Source organism: Ptychodera flava, chromosome 10, assembly GCF_041260155.1.
Source record: "Ptychodera flava strain L36383 chromosome 10, AS_Pfla_20210202, whole genome shotgun sequence".
NCBI lineage: Eukaryota > Metazoa > Hemichordata > Enteropneusta > Ptychoderidae > Ptychodera > Ptychodera flava.
Window position 1 is genome coordinate 36,433,061 of NC_091937.1, and position 12,516 is coordinate 36,445,576.

Genomic DNA, 12,516 nt, shown 5'->3' on the forward strand with positions numbered 1-12,516 from the left:
TTTATTTTGTATATCAATTGTACCTTCTTATTCTACTCCTCAAAAATGTTGAAACATCCACTACTTAGCTTTCCAACTTAGAGTCTATATGTGTGAATGTATTGTTATTGCGTACATTTCAATTCTGGTCGGCACCAGAAATCACTTTTCAACAATAACAATAATGCAGTTTACACGCGTACGGGCTGGGTTTACAAGCTGTCACTTTGTACATCAACATGCCTTCTGGAGTAGAACAAGGTATTATGGTTCACATTGCAGAAGCCTTGTCAAGAGGGCCTAAGTGACATGTTTTAATTTTGTATGACTTACAAATACTTACTTTTTCCAAAATATTGTGCCACAAGAACGTGGTTTATCCCGGTGTAGTTTGAAAAATCAGAAGGTAAGTAGAGTTCAGAAGTTTTCCCTCCCAAAGCGATGGATCGGTAATTGCTTTCATCACGCTCAATGATCTGAGGTTCCGCACCACTCGGTTGGTTTCCAGGATTGAACCAAGTAGATGTGAGGGAGGTGTCTTCGTTTTCACTTGTTATGTCTCTCGGTATGACGATTCTGATATCAAAGTCACTGTAAGTCGGTCTACTTCTGTGTTTCACGTAGATTGCGAAAGTCTCATTGCAATCCTTTGGAGTCGAGAGAAATATTCTAACGTTTGTCTCATCGGTTCTAACGTCAAAGTCAAACTGTGATATGATAGGCGTCGATGCATCAAATAGGGAAATATTTGGAACCGTTTCTAAATATTCTGTGTAATTACCCCTAACGCTGCGTATGGTATATGTAAAATCCTCTGAGGTATTCGTTTGACTTATTAGGGTGGTATTACCCTGATACAGCTCGACCGATATAACACTGCTATTGACTGTTGACCTATCATCCCAGATGAAAGGGTTGATCTCGTATTCTGTGACCTGAGAAGACAAAAAATGTAAATGTTCAGGTTTGAAATATGCATATAAAAGGCAGTTGGATATCTGATTTGCCCAAATTCGAATGAAATGTTTCGTTACGTCGCTTTCAGTACATGTATAGGAAAATGTATTGTGTCATCTGAAAAGAAATGAGAAAAAGACTAATAATATCGCGTCAGTATAGTTCTCTCCAGTGCACATACATGTCATATAATAATACCTGATTTATCAAAATTAGGCCTATTATGTAAGTAATGAAATGTGGACGCGTATTCCAATACCTTGGGTGCATGAGGTACATGCTGCTCTCGGACATCAATGCCGGTGTTTTATGAATCACTGTATGTTAAGGCTTATATTACCTAGGTAGTAATATCAACCTGTGACACTTTCCATGTCGAACATTCTTACCTTTAAGTCTACTGAAGTGTAGCTTTCGTTCCCGAACATTGTTCGAGCAGACGGAAGAGAAAAGCCACCTTTGTTCAGGTGTATTTTCTTGTTTCCCAATTTATTTTCTGTTGTTCTCTCGAGGTGAAGTGCCACGCCATGTTGTGATATCTCTACAGGAGGTTCTCCCGGTATCATCCTTCCAAGAAGCCCTTGAGATAGTGTATCAAGCGATTCCACGACAGCATTGGTCAAATTAGCTACCTGTAATCGCACAACGCGACACAGTAACCTCTTGAGTGTTATGTCAAATCTAGTATAAATGTAAACATCTACAATCTCGAGTATGTATGTATGTATGTATGTATGTATGTATGTATGTATGTATGTATGTATGTATGTATGTATGTATGTATGTATGTATGTATGTATGTATGTATATATATATGTATGTATGTATGTATGTATGTATGTATGTATGTATGTATGTATGTATGTATGTATGTATGTATGTATGTATGTATGTATGTATGTGTGTGTATGTATGTATGTATGTATGTATGTATGTATGTATGTATGTATGTATGTATGTATGTATGTATGTGTGTGTTTGTGTGTATGTATGTATATATGTATGTATGTGTGTATGTATGTATGTATGTATGTATGTATGTATGTATGTATGTGTGTGTGTGTATGTGTGTATATATGTATGTACGTATGTATATGTGTATGTGTATGTATGACACGTTTCATTTTAAACTGGCTTAACTACATCACAATACAATTTAAGAATATGTCGAACGCACTGAAAATAACTTCATTTTTGCAAACAATTTATTTCAGTGGATTACATTATCATAGTAAAGTCATGAAAAGAATGACAGCCTTTCTGTATGTGTAATGTAGGCAAATATTACTTACAGATGAGTTTGCACCTTGTCCATTACCCTTGGTCGAGTTGCTGCTTTCAAACTGAGGTTCGTTGTACATGTATATCGCTTTGATCAGGTATGACGATGACGATACTGCGTCTGTTTGGATGGATGCCAAATCATGTCAAACACGGCTTATTGATGAACAGTTTACGCTGAGTGATCCTTGTTCTCTTAATTAATCCTGTCTTGTTAAGGCTATTGCTTTTTGTTTTTGACTAGAAGTTAGAGTTTGTAATATTGAAAGCTATCTGACAAAACATTACAACATATGAAGCCTTCGAAAATAAAAAGTCGCGTACCTGCAGAGGTTTGCAGAACATCAGATTGTGGTAAGTCCGGATTTTCAGTCATTCTGTAAATCTCATCAGTAGTTAACGACATTGCAGTTATCATGACACTCTGAAGAGAAAGATTGTCAAGACAATGCAACTATGCTATTGGCAACAGTCTTGCACAAATAAGTAAGTTAAGGTCTTCGAATGAGGCAGGCAGTAGCCTTGAAGAGTGCACGTGACCTACTGGAACTATTACACAATGTGTATTAATGAAAACGATGACGTATGCAAATACGAAGATAAGAGTTCATCATCGGTAATGAAACGACAAAAAGTTAAAAAAGAACAAACATTTAAGACAAACTGTCGGTCATTTTAGCGAAAGCCAGTGGTCATCTCGAATAAAAATACATTTTGTAAAGACAAACAAAAAAGAGAGAACTTTAATACACCTGCATAGACTTTATTACACGATGCAATTCCAATGCCGAACATTGGGTTGATAACTTTCATCTGTGTTTCTTCAATAAATCTCGGAAGAATGACTGAAGCACATCAGCATCTAAATGACAGACAATAATTTAGACAATGCCGGACAAGCATGATGCGATGCGTAAATTCATAAAGTCAGGATACCTGAGTTGTTTCATCAAGTTCTTCTGGTACATTTGTCGCCATGTTAATGGCTGCCATTGTCTGATATGTGTACTCTGCGGTGATAAGCTGAGTTGCTGATTTCTCAAGAGCCTCGCCCATCTGAAGCCGCATCTGTAGTATGCAGCATTGAAAAAATCAATAGGTTCAGCAAACTAGAGATATCATATAGCATAACCTAAGATTATGTAAAAAATAAAAGTTAGGCAATAAGGATACTCGGATACAGTAAAAATAAACGTCTAATAGTAAGTTAGTAAATAAGGCATTCTTAGATTGCCATACGTGGCGATGATGTACGTACATACTTCTAGTCTTAGTATTTTAAAGAGAGATTCGACTCAATCGGTTCCCATCTATAATAGGAATCTAGGAAGAAAATATTGTGCTATCACCATCTTCTTTTCTGTGTCTCTAGAATTATGCTTAAGTGGTGCTTTAAGTCTTGCCATTTAACAGTTGTATGAACTGTCCACTGCGCAGATGACAGTTTCCAACACCTTTAATCGGTAACTGGCATTTTGCATGTATAAGCGCAAGAGTGGTGTAATTAGGTGTCTGTGAATTTCCCAATCACGGGAGAGATTTTGGAGAAGGTGTTTTGTAATTAATGTCCACCTTTCGTAGATCTTACAGACAAGCTCGATGACCATGCATGGTACCCAACCAGTCTGAAGTTAAGTTGGCAAATTTCAGCAGGCATTCATGTGCCGTAAGTTTTGGTCATTTTCACATCAATGCAATCAACACATGAAGGATAACATGTGACCTACCTTGGTAACATCCACCAATGATACGTCTTCGTCTTCGTTTAATGTCTGTATTTCAAGTGTGCAAAACGATGTGCTTCATTTTAATTGTAAACCGAGAGTAGGTCATTCTACTTATAAAAATTGAGACATACTACTCGCACACAGACCGACTTTTATCAGAGTATGCTGCAAAAAATAGACACCTTACACTTTCTAAGACAACTTCGTACATTACGCTCGTAAGTATAAGGCCTTCATTTTTGTTCTAGAACTTAGAATTATTTAGGGACACTCTAAGAAAAAATGAGGTGACACTCCTAGAACTTAAGGATGAAGCACAATAATTAATTTTTAATTAACCGATTGAATTGTTTAGGCTTGTGACAGCAATATTTCAAGAAAAGTTTTGCAACACACCGCGTCGTTGGTATTGCAGAGTGTGAGGTTAAGCAAAAGCCACATCATCGAGGAAAATATCTCCCTAAGAATCTTTTTAAGTGCTACTTATTTTACTGCTCCTAATTGTGCTGCATCTGATATTTTTTAAAGTAGAGTTCTGTCAAATTAGGTAGTGCCGAACTTTTCCGTAAAGCATATTACAGCCAACGTTAATGTTAACGACGGCATATTAGTCCAGATTCGAATTCATTTATCAACATACGAGTGCTAATTGTACATTATTAGATTGTTAGTTTTAGAGCGCGAAATATTTATTCAGAGTAACAAGTGTCGTCCTGCCATGTAGTAAAGACTTCAGTTAATGTTTGAAAAGTTGGTTGAGGTAAATCCTAATCAGTAACACTGCCCATCAGTTGCATTATTCTAGTTAAACGTTCACGGCAATAAAATACAATAAATACAATAAATACAATACAATACAATACAATACAATACAATACAATACAATGCAATGCAATGCAATGCAATGCAATGCAATGCAATGCACTGCAATGCAATACAATACATTACAATATAATGCAATACAATACAATACAATACAATACAATACAATACAATACAATACAATACAATACAATACAATACAATACAATACAATACAATACAATACAATACAATCTTTGTTGTCCAATCAATGTTGTCAAAATTGGGGCAATTAGAATTGCGACAGTGAAAGAAAAACAATAAATAAGATTACAGAAAAAGATACAACCACAGAAACGAGAAAAATTAAAAGCACTTTAAAAATGTTTAAAAATAATTTACCTGTTTAAGTGCCGTTGCCACAGTCATTACCATTTGGTTACTTTGGGTGGGATTTTTTAGATTTCTATAGGAATTGATCAGCAGCATGCCTTTGGAAAGATATTCTGATATCCTTTTGGTTGACGGTAACACCTGTTGGTCGAATTAGCAAGGGACAGTATTACCACATGGCCGGCCAGGGACTGCTTTCATTATGTATGTGGCCAAGAAGCAAAAACCTGCATTTTATTTGATAGCAAACGATGAATTGCATGTACATTGTATAATATAAATTTCACACCAGGAAAGGTCTCGTTATTGTAAAATTATACAGTTCATCAGAATCTGCAATAGACAATCGACGAAATGTACATGTCATCATAACGTGGTATAGACACTTGGCATCAGAAGTTTTTACACCAGCGGGCAAGGCGTCTCCTTTTGATTGCAATTCATGTTACCACAGAACACCATCCTAGAGGTTTCGCATTCATTAAGAGCGAAAGATGTCTAAGATTCAGACGAATACAAACTGTAGACGTCTCGTCTTTCCTTAGAGAGATTCCTTGTTTACCAATGGTCTAATGCCTATTTTTCCTTCCCTTTTACTTACCTCTACGAAGAGTGGTGTCGTGTTGTACTCCCTGTATCTGTTCTCTACTCGAACCACCAGCTCCCAAACATGTCCAGTCTCAGGAGGACCCTCTGGAAGCAACATTTTTGGAGTTAGTGGGTCTGTAGCAAAATAGATATCGCCTCCATGAATATCACTACCGTTGCTCAGCCACATACGATAGAATAGACCAGGAGAGAGTGTAGACTCGCTATTGGCCGAGGTCTTGTTTTGCCCTTTCTCGTCGGCGCCACTTTTCCAATTGTCACAACGTACAGCGAAATCCGTCTCGAATGCAACGCCTAATAAAGCAAAACAATGAAAGAAAAATATAAATGAATTAACGAAGAAACAAACAAACGAACCAACAAGTACATAAATGACAAATATATAAAAATTGAATAACTGAATAAATACATATAATTGCATTGTACCGAGAACTGATCCTTAAGGTGGCGCTGCACGTTGACAACAAACTTTTTTCCAAAGGAATATTTCTCATCTACGATGACAAGGAAACCCCCTCATACTATATATTTAATAAAAGCAGAGAATCTTAAGTTTAGTATGGTAGCACTACTTTACTCGAAAGATGAAGTGGGTTAATATTTTGGGTAAAACATTCCAACTTAAGTATTCACGATAAAAATTGATTTAAGTCAAAAACTTGATACTATTTTCTGAAATGTAATATTTCACTTGAAACAAGAGTATATTTAGAAAAAACAACTATTTTATTTTGCATTATCTATCCTCATTCAAAAATGGCATGGGTTGAAAGACTGACTCTCAAAAAGTGATTAAAAACATTATTAGCAAATATTAAAATGGCTCTCATTCAAAATCTAAGCACTTTCATGACAAACAACAACATTTAAAGAACTAATGTAAAATTTTCAGAAAATTTTACCCAGCCAGAGAGTTAATTTTTTTGAAATGTTGAAATTGGAAAAGAGATGCCAGGAAATCGGGTGATTTGCGTACATTTGCATAAATTAGCACTTTTTTATCAAGCAACTTATGACTGCTTGACGAGCTAAAAGGTGAACCAAACCGATATTTTAATCTTGGGTTACAAATTAATTAAATTGAATTAATATTTACAAAAAGTGATTTTGAGCAAAATACGCTGTGTTGGGTGCAAAGTTAGTAGTTCATTAATGATAAATTATCATTACTCGTTTAACATTCTACTGTCTGTTCTTTGACTCGGCGTACATCTGGCATTTCCTCATCTGTGTTCTCTAAAGCACAGAGAATATGATAAAATGGTTCTGCATGCCGGTTGATAGTGATAATATCCTAAAAATCTGGTTTGCTCCCTCGCTATGTATATTGAATACAGATCGTACCATTTTTCGGTATGATTTCACAAACACCGTTGTATGGTGACCTTGCCGTCTCGAATAGTAAGCCAGTGGAAATACTATCTTCTAGGTAAGGGCTCCTGGCGGAAGCAGATAATTTATAAGCCGATCCTCTTCTAAGGAAGCCTTCCTGTATTATCAGCGTGGAACCACGATTGCCTAAACAAACGAGGTAATTGGATCGCAGTTATCACAATCACAATGTTAAAAGTCTATATTCGTCAAGCTGTCGCTACTACATTTGCATTTTGGTCAACCATGTCAAGTAACACTGACAAAGCCGTCTTTCAGGTTCAAAAGTTTTCTCGTTTTTGAAACAATATTTGACCGATGTCGACTTCATTGCCAGGAAAAAACCCGAGGAATTGAAATTTGAAAGTAGTTTTATCTTTTCATTTTTTAGCTGCAGGTGTAAAGATGTTGTTCAATTAAAAAATCAAAATTCATGGATGACATCCAATTTGACGACACAGAATCAAACAATACATTGAGTTTTTCCGGAAGGAATAGATAACTTTCGTTCTATATAAATACGAAAGAAGAGTTTATGGCCTTTGTTGTCTCTCGTACTGGAGATTTCATGTTTGGCTAATGTTTACCCTCTGTCGGTCCTAAAACCAGTGTTTTACGTCAATAATCGGTGTAAATATAGCTGTCTTTATGGTTTTGTACCATTTGGCCTTTTAATTATCACCGTACCTATCCGGTATCAATCTACTTACCCATTGAGAGTTCAGTATGGTAGGTTTGTTTACAGTGCATTTATCATAAAAGTGCGATAAAACACTTTACTGACAAAGTGGTCAACGAAGAAAAATACTACACAAGGTGTAGGAAAGTGTTTTAATTTACCTGTTAACTTGAATTGATCGAAGTTATGAACTGTGAAGTATTCCATTCTACTCTGGCTGTACTTTTGTAACAGCCAATCAAATTCTACATCTTCTTCATTGTCAATACAAAAACCACTCTCACAAACAACTTGGAAAGAGGAAGTAGACGACGAGCTAACAAATCGGCCACAATTGATAACACATCTAGTAATGTAAGGAAGGAAGGAGATAATAATTATGAAATTACAGGAAAATAAGACAACGTAAGACGTATTGATCTTCAATACAATGTAACCCAATGTTTTGTAGAACGCTATTGTCAGCTGAATAACTGAATGTTACTGGAGCATAAGCTATCCAAGACGTAAGACATATAGTCTCCTTCATCAAACGCAAAGGCGGAACTACTTTATACACACACACAAACACACACACACACACACACACACATATGTATACATATAACTATATATATATATATATATATATATATATATATATATATATATATATATATATATATATATATATATATATATATATATATATATAATATACAGATGTTACAGTATACAGTCCTCGTGGGAAATTACAGTGCTCGATGCTAAGCAGAGCGTTTTAAATAAACAAATTACTTCAAGTACAAAGTAATGAAATCTATTACTTAAGTTTCATGCATCCTGCAATGCATGAAACTTAAGTTATAGATTTCATTACATTGTACTTGAAGTAATTTGTATATATATATATATATATATATATATATATATATATATATATATATATATATATATATATATATATATAATATATATATATATATATATACAGGGCTCGAAATTAGCGGTAGTCCCGCGTCAACAGACTACCAACTTTTCCCTGGGGCTACCAAAGTCCATGAAATGGTAGCCCAACCGGACTACCAAAGCCTGGAACATGAAATACTTGGCGTGCGATGTCCGTCACTTTGGGACGAGCTAAATGCAGTCAACATGCAGTTTCATTTGTTTGAAGCAATTATCATTTTATCTGTGAAGAGTTTTTTTGTTGTTTTCACATTATGCCGAGCGTTTGATACCAGAATGTTGAGTTGCTTTTCCGTGTGTAGTCTTTGCATGCCAGTTCACACTATTCTGTTGGTCGGCAGCATACAAGACGTACTTGTGTCAACTTTTGGGGTTTTGATGCTGAAATTTCACAAAACTGTCACTTCTGTATCAAGAGATTGTGTAATCAGTTTGATTTGAAATAGTAATATAAAACACTGTGTCGGTTAAGCTTGGCTGAGTTTCGTTGTCTTTTATCTATGGTTGTCGATCAGTATCAATGTATTACGTTCTGTATAGAGAGACTCGGGTGTAACAAGGCATACCAGTTCATAAAGATCATGAGAATATTTTTTTCTGTTTTTCTTTACTCAAGTTACAATTTCTTTGGATGTGTAAGCCGATTTTGAAAGTGATCGAAAGTGTTAAAATGTACATAAATTAGCATAAATTAAGCGTTCGTGACACATAACATGGGGTTTCTCGAGTTGAAGTCCCTATAGTACTGCTATTTTGTGTTTCTGAACCGGGGCTTATACTTGGACGAGTACAGTATCCCTAAACTAAAATATTCATGGACTACCAGCCATTGTCACTGGGCTACCAACTTCAGAAAATGGTAGCCCAAGTGGACTACCAGGGTAAAAAGTTAATTTCGAGCCCTGATATATATATATATATATATATATATATATATATATATATATATATATATATATATATATATATATATATATATATATATATATCTGTATCTGTTTGTGTATGTATTTATTAAGAAGAAGAATGATGATCGCCATCATCGCTCTCATCTTGTTTATCGTTATTACAATAATGGTCTGCATCTTACCTGACACTTATTTCCATTGTTAAATTACCGATTACTCGCACCTCTTGTTCGTCATAAATTTTCTTGTCCTCCACTGAAACAAATCCTGCACTGAAAATGAATTTACCAAGCCGTAGAGCGCTACTGTTGACAAACACTTCTCTTCCCACCTCAGAAGTGTCGATATCACCGGAAGTGATGTTACAAGGGTCAAAGTTGACATCCTGTCTGGAGGTCGCCTCTCCCGAGCTTGTGTGAGGAATGCGGCACTTCCACTGCAGGACTTGTTTGCTGGCGGTATCTTCATTATCTGTTGAAACTGACGCAGTTAAGACGAGGTCTTCCAGCAAGAGATGGGTCCTGATGGCTCCACCAATGATTTTAACCCTTGTTTCCTCACTTTCAACGAAGACGTAGACGTTGTCCCTTCCCGGTTCGAGTATCCACTCATTTCTGATATGAACTACAAATTCTATGCGATATAGTCCGTGGCTCGTTGGGCGAAATTTTAAGATGCGCGTGTCACCAGTTCCTGTAGCTAGTTCAATATTCTCTTGGCCGCCTCCTTCAAGCAGTCGCGTAACATTCCATGAATACTCTGCAGGTGTTTTAAGTTCGTCGACTCTACATATGGATGTCACAAGACCCGTCACAGTCATTTCCTCATGTAGGTACCCAATGCGAGGCATGTCCGGGGACCTTCCATAACCACTGATCCAGGCCATAGGTCTCTCACATAATTCAAACACATCAAAAGTATATTGTACAGACGATGACCCGACCTCATTCACGACTCTCAGTTCAAGAATAAATGTTCCAGGCTTCGTGTAACTGTACTCTCTTTGGTGCCACTTGTTAGGGTCTTCGTCTACTATTGCATCTTTCTCGGCGACAAACAAAATAATGTTACTCGGGTAAGGGCCATTCTCGTCTCCATATCTGAGTATTAAAATGGTGTCTATTTCATTGCCAATGGCAAACAGAATTTCGAATTTTCTTCTCGTCTCAACTTGAATGGCGTCTACGTTGTCTGGTGGTGCCAGACTCCTGAAATCTGTTCTTTCAAATTCCGCATGGACGTCAAGTTGTACATCTGGTACGTTGAAGGCAACATTGAAGAAAGTCACTATCTTTAAAACGTCCTGTGGTGGGTTGAAGAGTAGCAAGTACATGACATGAAAACCGTGACATACATACAACGAAGAATGCTCGCCCTTCGAATAATCCAGAACAACCTCACGTCTGCTGGTATCATCTTGGCTCAGCAAATGAGGGCGTTCGATGAAACTATGTCCAAGGTGAAGGCTGTTACTCACGATGAGGACGAACTGCGGTCTGACTATCCCTTCAACCTCCCAATGGAATGATGATGGCGTGCCATACACGACGCTGTACGGTTCAATGGAAAACTCGGACAATTCTTTGGTCACACACCTTGTAAAAGGTTGCCACATGCACCCTAATTCGTTGCAACATTCAATGGTAACGTTATAAATACCTGGATTGGTGTAGACATGTCGGAAAAACAGGTCCTGCACTTGGCTAACTTGAACAGTGGCCGTTTCGTTATCCCCGAAGTATATCGTACAATCTGCGAGTGTGTTGTCCGGAAAGAAACTCCTGAAGAGCGTTTCGACGCCCACAATGGCTCTCTGATCCCGGGTTGAACACTCACCAGCGTGGTTAGTGCTGATTCGTCTGGATATATCACCGTGTTCCACGGCATTGAAGGCCAAAAGCGGCTCGTGTTTGTCGATTATTGCAATGGTGTGTGTAACAGAAGCTCTGTAGTGCAGCTTCGAAATACGCACACTTATCTGATGTGTACCCGTCGACATAAATATTGCATACACTGTGTATCTTATACCCATAACGTCACAAGACACATCGTCAGAAGCGCTAGAATTGTAGCAAACGTCGAACGTGATACCTTCGTACTCTTCATTCAAAAATACGTCGCAAGAAAGTAGTTCGTTCTTCATGAACACTACGTCTGTTTGTTTGAAAAAATCTGTGGATATGTTTTTGCGACATTCAACATGAATTTCTAATTGAGTGACATTTGTCGTTTTAATAAAAACGGTTGATTCAAAGATACTGATCTCCTGGTTGAGATCGGTAGGTTGGCCGTAAGAATCGTTGGCATTATTTGCCTTTCTGTGTGCATCTGCACCTGTAAGATCTTGAAGAAAAATTCGACAACCATGTCGTACGTCGAGGCCGTCAAAGTGTTGTCTGCACAGACAACACCAGTCATTTGTCAGCGCAGTGTATTGAAATTCACCCTCTGCACATTTATATCGGCATTCTTGTATTGTAGACACCTGTTGTAGCGCAAAATGACTGGAGCCGTCGTCTTCATAACAACCGATATATGACGGATCTATAAAATAAGACACGAACACAAAAATAGTTTCTCTGTATTCCAAGTTTTTGACAGTTTTCGTGAGAGACATGCTCAAAAAGCTAACGATAATGCATTATTGTGGGTTTTTTTCAGAATTCTGGTTGTGTTGGGAGGTTCCATGATAGTATTGAAGTATTGAATATCTTTAGTCCACTGGCCTATGAGACACATTACTCATATACAATACAACGAGTGCACGTGTGGTATCCTCTGTGTCGTTATTTATTGCATTGGGAAAATATGTGCCTGTCTAAAATTTGGCATCGAATACAAGTTTTGAAGGGAACTGTCTAAA

General features: G+C 37.1%; 1 protein-coding gene and 1 long non-coding RNA gene across 2 annotated transcripts; both read right to left on the reverse strand.

Moving 5' to 3' along the window:
- Positions 1-308: 308 nt before the first annotated feature.
- LOC139141625 (uncharacterized) lies at positions 309-2,639 on the reverse strand. The gene is made up of 4 exons (XM_070711217.1): positions 2,542-2,639; positions 2,229-2,338; positions 1,326-1,568; positions 309-914 (listed from the first exon to the last, which is right to left on the reverse strand). Exons 1-4 carry the CDS (start codon positions 2,633-2,635, stop codon positions 309-311), a joined length of 1,053 nt encoding a protein of 350 aa, XP_070567318.1. The 5' UTR covers positions 2,636-2,639.
- A 514-nt stretch (positions 2,640-3,153) lies between these two features.
- Positions 3,154-5,280, reverse strand: LOC139141490 (uncharacterized). Its single transcript, XR_011554197.1, has 3 exons — positions 5,148-5,280; positions 3,945-3,989; positions 3,154-3,285 (listed from the first exon to the last, which is right to left on the reverse strand). It is a non-coding gene; the product is annotated as an uncharacterized lncRNA (long non-coding RNA).
- Between the last annotated feature and the right edge of the window lie 7,236 nt (positions 5,281-12,516).